This window comes from Anopheles darlingi, chromosome 2 (assembly GCF_943734745.1).
Source record: "Anopheles darlingi chromosome 2, idAnoDarlMG_H_01, whole genome shotgun sequence".
NCBI classification, from domain to species: domain Eukaryota; kingdom Metazoa; phylum Arthropoda; class Insecta; order Diptera; family Culicidae; genus Anopheles; species Anopheles darlingi.
This window is the reverse complement of record NC_064874.1, coordinates 39,901,903-39,909,402: the sequence shown is the minus strand read 5'-3', so window position 1 is coordinate 39,909,402 and position 7,500 is coordinate 39,901,903. Positions and strand designations below refer to the sequence as shown.

Sequence of the window (7,500 nt, the reverse complement as noted above, 5' to 3'; positions counted from 1 at the left end):
GCAGCAGCTGGCAGCCAACAAGTGTACGGAGATTGCTAACGGTAGCCATCATCACACCAGCTAACTGGCGCTGGAAGAACAGGTCACCGAGACGCAACTGTCCGGTCCTTCCGTTAACATCGAGGATGAGCTAGATTAGTGAGTGGCCAGCGCATGAAATGAACGCAATATTTCTACTCACTTTCCCCAAACGATTTCGCGATTATCAATACACTGTGTGCTATTTCGTTAGCGATAGGCAAGGGTGAGATGAAAACGCAAAAGTCTTTTGAACCGGGAGAGCAATGAGCGCATAGAAGCAAATTCTAATTGTTAGCAGGTAAGAAGATTATTTCCGCCGATCGCGGTTGGTTATAGCATATATGCTCCAGCACTCGAACTCTAAGAGGATTGTAGCAATTTAAGCAAGACTTTAGCAACAGCACGTGTTTAGAAGATTAATTCTTGAATGGTGCATAAGAGAAATTTGAAAAAGAGAAAAATAGCATACAGAGTGGAAGAGTATCGCACTACTTCATTTAAATGTTCTACACGTGGCTTGCAATATTGGAAAAGATACAGAAGAAAGCGGTTTGAGGAAGAAGACCTTCCCTTACGCAGAAAAACATTTGCAGATCGCCACCGAATGACACAGATTGATGACTAGCAAATCCATACAACCTCACTTTTTCGATTGCTCTGTACTTGCATATACATAATTTTTTCTACCGTAACAACATATAATTTTCTACACGCCAGATTTGGGATTAACACGATGCAACGCATTCCTGGAAGTGGGAGCAGCTCTCCCCATTTTACGTTTGACCTAGGCATCGCTGTTAGAAGAGTGTTTAGGGAGGCCGTCAGCCAAGCAAGTAGCTTACACTTAATGATAAGACGAAACATATACTCAAAAACAAAGGAAAAAGGCTCACGATCATTACATGTACGGGCAACCCGAAGGTCCATTTTCTAAAGCAAAACTACTGAAGCAGTAACCGCACCTCGTTAAGGGACGCGGCAAAGCTGGAAGTGTGTCTCGATTTGTACTGCACCATCGAGAGAGAGAGTACAGCTATAGTAGGGCCGTAGACGAAAATAATGAGAGACATAAATAGTAATAAGAAGGTAAAAATGAGCGTATAAATATGGCTCATGGATGCGCTATAAGATTGCCACCTCCCTACCCCCGAAAAAGCAAGCGGGAATCTATGAAAGGGCCTCGAAAGGGGGGGAACGGGACCTTTATGTGTATAAGTAAGCATTGTGACATCTTTCAAGGGAAATGTTTTCTGAACCAAGTAATAAATGCACTGACACTATTCGTATACATTTTAAGCGGTCATTACCCGCAACCAGATAAACAGCTTTGTTTTTAATGCCCACTATATTTGTAACGCCGATGGTGGTACGCACGCTCACTCGTGGTGGAGCACCCAGGTCTGTTCGCTCGAGCTGGAGGTGACTACAACCTAGTGATACCTTGTGGCAACATAACGGTAGATCAAAGATTTTTCAAATTATGAACCACATGAGTTAGCAAAGCAACTCTTGAAACAAACTCTACTAAGCAACCATTGCCACATTGTTTGAGGTGTATCGTCATCAAAGGTTTAACCAAAGCAATTTATCGCACAAGCTTTCCAGTATACTTTTTTGGTGTTTCACCAAAAATGCAGTTGTAACGTTTATTTATGCAAAATTCACTTTCGGTGCAGCATACTTCGGCCGCATTTTATAAATGCCCTCCAGCTCGTAATACATTGTTGGCATCAGCGGTAGTTCTGATATTTACTGGGAGGAGTTAGTTGAATGCAGCTGGCTAAGGTAGGCTAAGTATTACATTTTGAGTGCAAGTGTTGGTAACACATCCAATGAGTGTTACATGTGTTATTTGTTCTTTTCCACGTGAACTACTGAGAACAAGAACACGATAGAAAAGCTAAACTGTATTTAATCTCGTGTAAGAATGACCCGTGTTTGATTCAATTGCTGTTTGATTACTTGAGTGGTGTGTATTTGTGTAAATAGTATTGTACTGTGTCCTGGCTGCATTGTGTAGCCGTGCCAATCGTTGTTGCTCGATAACGTCCCGTCCGATATCATTTCACCGATATAACTTTCCCTAATTTTATCGTGCCTCATATAACGCACCAATGCATAATGTTTCGTTTTGTCTTGAAAAAAACATTTCGCTCACATATTAACCGTTTCGGCTAGGGAATCAATCAAATGCTAAACTAAAAGCTTCCTCCCCGGTGATGATGAACCGTTTCAGATCAGATTGTGAATGTGTTTGGTGCCCGGTTCGTTGACACAGCCTCTGGTGTTAGCTGATACCAAGAACGATGGGGGCTTGTCCGCGAGAATGAGCGCGATACTATTCTCTGGTGACGGCAGCATGGATTGCCTTGGCAACGTACGCAACGTTACCTTCGTTCAATCCGCACATGCTGATGCGGCCCGTTTTCAGCAGGTAAATGCTAAACTCCTTAATGAGAATCTGGACTTGTTTCTCTGCAAAAACCAAGGTATTGTATTGTATTATCATTTTGGTATTCTATTGCAGGACCTCCTATCGCCTAATTTTCTTACCATTGAGACCGGTGTACGAGAACATGCCGATTTGCTGGGTGATGTGCTCCCAGGTGCCGGGTGTCTTCAGTGCCACCAGCTCGTCGTACAGTGCCTTGCGCATCTTGATAATACGCGAGCTCATTGTCTGGATGCACTCCATCCACTCAGCACGCAGTTCCTTATCGTTCAGCACACGGCTCACAATACGGCTACCGAAGGCCGGTGGGTTCGAGTACATACCACGGACCAGCAGCGTAATCTGCGATGCCACGGCCGCACTCGTAGTTGCGTCCTTCTGCACGACCGTTAGATTTCCGATACGCTCGTCTATAGGGTAAGCAAGCAAAAGGGTGCATTAGGACGGGCACCTTCTTCCACTTAATATCTTTTCCAGCATTTCTACTTACTGTAAAGCCCAAAGTTCTTGGCGAAACTTTGCGAACAGAACAACTCGAAACCACGCTCTACGAAGTACCGAACGGCGAACGCATCCCTGTTGGGATCGCCACTGGCGAAGCCTTGGTAGGCGGAATCGAAGAACGGGAACAGCTTGCGCTTTTCGCACACATCGGCAATCTGCTTCCATTGCTCCTCGGTCGGATCGTTGCCGGTTGGGTTGTGCGCACAAGCATGCAGTATAATCACGGCACCCTCGGGTGCATTCGACAGATCCTCGAGCATTCCAGCGAAGTCGATACCACGCTGCTCCTGATGCCAGTACCGGTACGTACGCGGTTCCGTGAATCCAGCGTACACGAACAACTTGTGGTGGTTTTCCCACGTCGGTTCGGAGTAGTAGAACGTGGTACGGTTCAGGATGCGGGCGAGAAACTCGGCCCCCACCCGGAGTGCTCCGGTTCCCGACAGACACTGGACACCGAAGGCACGCTTGCTGCGGAGCGCTTCACTGTCATCACCGAGCAGCAGGGTAGAGGCCGCATTCGTTACACTCTCCATACCCAGCACCGGTAGGTACTCGTGGTTGAGTGAACCGTCGGCCACGATAGCCGCCTCGGCCTTCTTCACCACCGGCAGGATCCATGGTTTGCCCTCGTTCGTTCGATAAGCTGAAAGTGAAAACGGCACTCGGTTATAACTGGCATCCAGGGAGCGATGCAGCGATTAGGGTCTGCACTTGGCGACCATAGTATGCTCCGAAGAGGCGAGTAATCAGTTCACTTCAAGAGCAACACAGATAAGGGAACACAGAGATGGTTGAGAAAACCATGATTGACATACACCCGGTGGGGGCCGCTCACACAGTTTCTCCCACTCCATCCCCAATGGGGGGCCATTATGATGGCTAGGATAGGTTTGTTTGCGTCAGCAATTGTCACGTTTAGGGGGGGGGGGGGGGGGACAGGTTGGAAAATTGGCAGGTTGGCCACCCTCCCCCTCTTCCATCTCACGATGGCGTGGTACGCTAAATGAGAAAATGCTCTGAGCACGAAAAGGAGGGACGGATGGGTGACCTTGTATGACCCCAGCCGCTGTTACTTAACGGTTTTTTACGAAGGATTTTGTTTGTGGAATATCATCAAAAGAAGGTGTGGGGTTGAAAGGGGGACCAAAGAGTGAAGGAGCGCGATCACTTACCTCCGACACCAAGATTAACTTTGTTTGGGTTCGGGTCCTCGTTGCAGGCCTTGTTGAGGGCAAACACCTCCACCGGCGGTCCCAGTTCCACGGAAGCGAATATGCTCATCCTGTACGGCGGTCCTGCACCACGTTGCCAAACGGTCTTTAATTTGAGTCTGGGTCTGCTGCTGCTGCTCACCGTTCGCTGTCCCAACTTTCAATAATCGTCGTCCGGTTCACTGGTTTGTACTAGTTGTTTCGCACGCCGCCACTTCCACTGTTCGACCCCCCTAGTTCGTCGTTGTTAATTGTGTAACGCGATGCGAAAGCCGGTGCGAAAGTCAGTAAAGGCCGGTCCCCATCACATATCGAATGCTCAAATGTTTGTTCAAATTTTCTAGATTTGCGTCGATTGCAGTGAAATCGAAGCGTGTGGACCGCGCTTAACGGCCCCCGGGGTGGGTGGAAAATGTCAACGGCGAAGGCACAACACAACAAACCAACAACAAAAGAAAGGGGCGTTGAAAGTGGAAGATGGAGCTGGAGCCAAGTAAAGTAGTCGATTTCCATTATGAGTACAAAAATGTGGACGATAAACCGGCAAAGTTGGTGTACGCGATCGAGATACCGTACCGGGGCAGTGTGGCCGAGCTAAGCCATCAAATTGTGACCGCCCGGATGGATCCGATCATGCAGTTCCTGAAGGCGGACCGGGAGTTACTCGGGGTGTTGCAAAAGTTTGTCGAGCGTGAAAATCAAGTCTTCTACGATGACCGGGATGAGATGTTGCTGGAGAAATTTCGAACCAACGGGACACCGAACGTGGATACACTGGCGCTGGACGTGGAAAAGCTGTACCGGGAGGAGCACCTCGAGTTTGCGGAACGGATCGGACCAACGGATGAGGAAATTTTTGCTCAAAGCTATCATCAGCTGGTGCACTCGTCGCTGCTGCCGGAGATCCTGAACAAAGAACGCGAGTACGCCCGAACGATCGCTAGCCTGAGCACCCAGATGACGCAGCAGATCAACACGATGAATACGTTGCACCAGGAGGAGATCGAAGCCAAGCTGAAGCTACTGGACATCTCGATTACATCGGAGAACATCAACCATATGCTGGCGAAACAGTACGGTATGCAGAACATGATTCGCAAGCAGTGTGAGTCCGAGCTGGAGTCGACGCGCGGACATCAGAAGCACGAGTACCGCCACTGGGTCACCCAGCACGTGGACGAAAGTTTTCTCGGCCAATCGACGGAAAGTCCGACGCAGATTGGCAATCGCTGGTCAATGATCTCGGCGCAGACACCGTCGATGGAAGAGAGCTTCACTATCCACCTGGGTTCGCAGCTGAAGCACATGCACAACATCCGGATTCTCAGTGCCCGTGTGGCCGATCTGTGTAGTCCATTGTACGGCGAGGGTTCATTCGGAGGTCCGAATGTTGCTCTTGGCCTGTACTCCAGCTCACTGTGTGGCATCGTGGTACTGACACCGTCCGGTACGATCAGTCCGGATCGTGAGCTGCGACGCAATGCCAACCTGTCGACGGAGTTCCATTTTGATCAGATTGATCGCCAGATCGAGCATATCCAGGAAGATCTGCGCAATCTGCAACATCCGTCAGGTCCGGCCGGGGTAGAATTGAGTGGCGCTCAGTCGCTGGCTGCTGCCGGGAGGCGTCCTGATCGAAACGTTGTAACGGTGAAACCGGGCGATGCCTACATTACACGCCACTCGAATCTCTCCCATTCGCACGTCATCTTTCATCTGATTTCGGACGAAACATTCCAAAGCCCTAGCGAAATCAATTCGCGGCATCCGGTGATACTGGGACTGAGGAACATACTGAAAATCGCCAGTCGACACGACATTACCACACTGACCATTCCGGCGCTGCTGCGGCATGAAATGTCGGAAGTAAGACTACACAAGCCCCAGGAGCCCTTGAAGAGGAGTTTTAATTTAACCCTTTTTCGTTCGCAGGACATGACCGTTAGCTGGTGTATAAGAAGAGCGGAACTGGTGTTTAAATGCGCGAAAGGATTCATGATCGAATCAGCCAGTTGGGGTGGAGCGGAACTGAATACACTGCAACTTTTGTTGCCGCATGATATGTCCGAGGAACTGTTTCGCACGTTGGCCGACATGGTGCCAAACGTGTTTCGCGTTGCCAACCCAAAGATACTTCAGTAAAACTGTGAATAATCAGATGTAAAAAGCGCTGGGAGCGTCCGAAGAAATAAATTAAAAGAAAGCCATAAATATATTTTGAAGTGTTGCAACGACCAGTTCAAGTACGTTTCAGTTGCTATAAATGTTAAATCCCGCTTGAAACGGTCTGCAAAAACGGGATGGAAGGTGTGGGGGAATATCGCTGTTTCATCAGGCTATCCTGCTTGCGCTTAGACTGCCCTCACAAAATGCTGGCTGTTGCCACCAAGCAAAAGTTCATCTTCGAGGCTCCGAGAGCTGCACCGCAAGAATTGACATATTTTTGTTTATGAAACACACATTTTTTCCCCGGAGAATCCTTCGTGAAAATTCCGAAAAAGTCGCGGACGCCGGAAGCAACTTCGGAGCGTGCAACTTCAGGCAAGACGCGGACGGAGCGAAAGCAACGCTGGCGGATCGCGGAGAACGGAGCGTATCGCTGCTGGTCGTCCGCTTCCCCACAGCTTCATCATCGACGGCATCATCGCCCCGCGAAATCCGCCCAACCGACCCCGTTTAGCTGGAGGCCCTTGGGAAGGGTCGCGCAAGTGGCCGCAGATTTTTACAACATCCCTCGCGCCCCCACCTACGCCCTCCTCCCCCCCCTGCCCTACTGCTGTGCGTGTGTGTGTGCAAGTGTGTGCGCGCGTGGTGTGCAAGTGGCCCGTAAGTGTGTACGCGATCGGGCAAGTGGCAAAGGAGGAACGCGGATCGCATTCTTCAATCGTTTTTTTTGTTGTGTTGGGTGCATCTTCTATTGTTCAATTCCTCGAGTGCTGACGCGCTTTCTTGCTGGAACAATCGAACTGTCACGACGCTGTCAAAACGCTGTTGTAGCACCACAGAAAACAGCAAAGCCAGCGGCAGCAAACGCGAAAAGCGAAGCAACTGTGGAGCTCCTTGCGGAAGCGGAAACAGCGGGCAACGCTTGCTTACGATTTTGTCGTAAAATTAGTGGTGGCTCCTGTAGAGAGCGTCCTGTGCACCAGCAGCTCGTGTTGTGCATGGTTCTGGCCTCCAAGCTTCTTCTACTTCTCGATGTGTGTTCCTGCGATCGCTAGCGGCACTGTCAAAAGTCAAAGGCTACATAGTAAGTAGAAGCTGTTCAACGCTGTGGACGAAGATCAGCGAAAGGGCGGACGGATGGGC

At 49.5% G+C, this 7,500-nt stretch overlaps 4 protein-coding genes across 7 annotated transcripts in view; 3 read left to right on the top strand and 1 right to left on the bottom strand.

Moving 5' to 3' along the window:
* LOC125950150 (influenza virus NS1A-binding protein-like) overlaps window positions 1–1,497 on the top strand; it is a 21,244-nt gene extending 19,747 nt beyond the window's left edge. For all 3 annotated transcript variants that reach the window (XM_049677831.1, XM_049677829.1, XM_049677830.1), the window contains one exon: window positions 1–1,497. This exon is cut by the window's left edge and continues 624 nt beyond it. In XM_049677831.1, coding sequence (XP_049533788.1) covers window positions 1–64 — 64 coding nt within the window. In that variant the 3' untranslated portion in view covers window positions 65–1,497.
* Window positions 1,498–1,631: 134 nt separating this feature from the next.
* On the bottom strand, window positions 1,632–4,425 carry LOC125950152 (aspartate aminotransferase, cytoplasmic). The gene is made up of 4 exons (XM_049677834.1): window positions 4,153–4,425; window positions 2,964–3,623; window positions 2,575–2,883; window positions 1,632–2,496 (listed from the first exon to the last, which is right to left on the bottom strand). Exons 1-4 carry the CDS (start codon window positions 4,259–4,261, stop codon window positions 2,360–2,362), a joined length of 1,215 nt encoding a protein of 404 aa, XP_049533791.1. The 5' UTR covers window positions 4,262–4,425; the 3' UTR covers window positions 1,632–2,359.
* Window positions 4,426–4,544: 119 nt separating this feature from the next.
* Window positions 4,545–6,426, top strand: LOC125950151 (protein C12orf4 homolog). Its single transcript, XM_049677832.1, has 2 exons — window positions 4,545–6,057; window positions 6,124–6,426. Exons 1-2 carry the CDS (start codon window positions 4,669–4,671, stop codon window positions 6,331–6,333), a joined length of 1,599 nt encoding a protein of 532 aa, XP_049533789.1. The 5' UTR covers window positions 4,545–4,668; the 3' UTR covers window positions 6,334–6,426.
* A 156-nt stretch (window positions 6,427–6,582) lies between these two features.
* Window positions 6,583–7,500, top strand: part of LOC125952688 (box A-binding factor-like) — a 5,000-nt gene continuing 4,082 nt past the window's right edge. For both annotated transcript variants that reach the window (XM_049682315.1, XM_049682316.1), the window contains exon 1: window positions 6,583–7,441. The gene's annotated coding sequence lies outside the window, so the exon portion shown is untranslated. The remainder of the gene's footprint in view (window positions 7,442–7,500) is intronic.

Bases quoted from the DNA above. Each gene is read 5' to 3' on its own strand.
- LOC125950152 (XM_049677834.1), bottom strand. From the start codon at position 4,261: ATGAGCATATTCGCTTCCGTGGAACTGGGACCGCCGGTGGAGGTGTTT. The intron at 3,624-4,152 runs GTAAGTGATCGC...TTTCACTTTCAG, and splicing joins AGTTAATCTTGGTGTCGGAG to CTTATCGAACGAACGAGGGC. The intron at 2,884-2,963 runs GTAAGTAGAAAT...CTTACCCTATAG, and splicing joins CAAGAACTTTGGGCTTTACA to ACGAGCGTATCGGAAATCTA.
- LOC125950151 (XM_049677832.1), top strand. From the start codon at position 4,669: ATGGAGCTGGAGCCAAGTAAAGTAGTCGATTTCCATTATGAGTACAAA. The intron at 6,058-6,123 runs GTAAGACTACAC...TTTCGTTCGCAG, and splicing joins TGCGGCATGAAATGTCGGAA to GACATGACCGTTAGCTGGTG.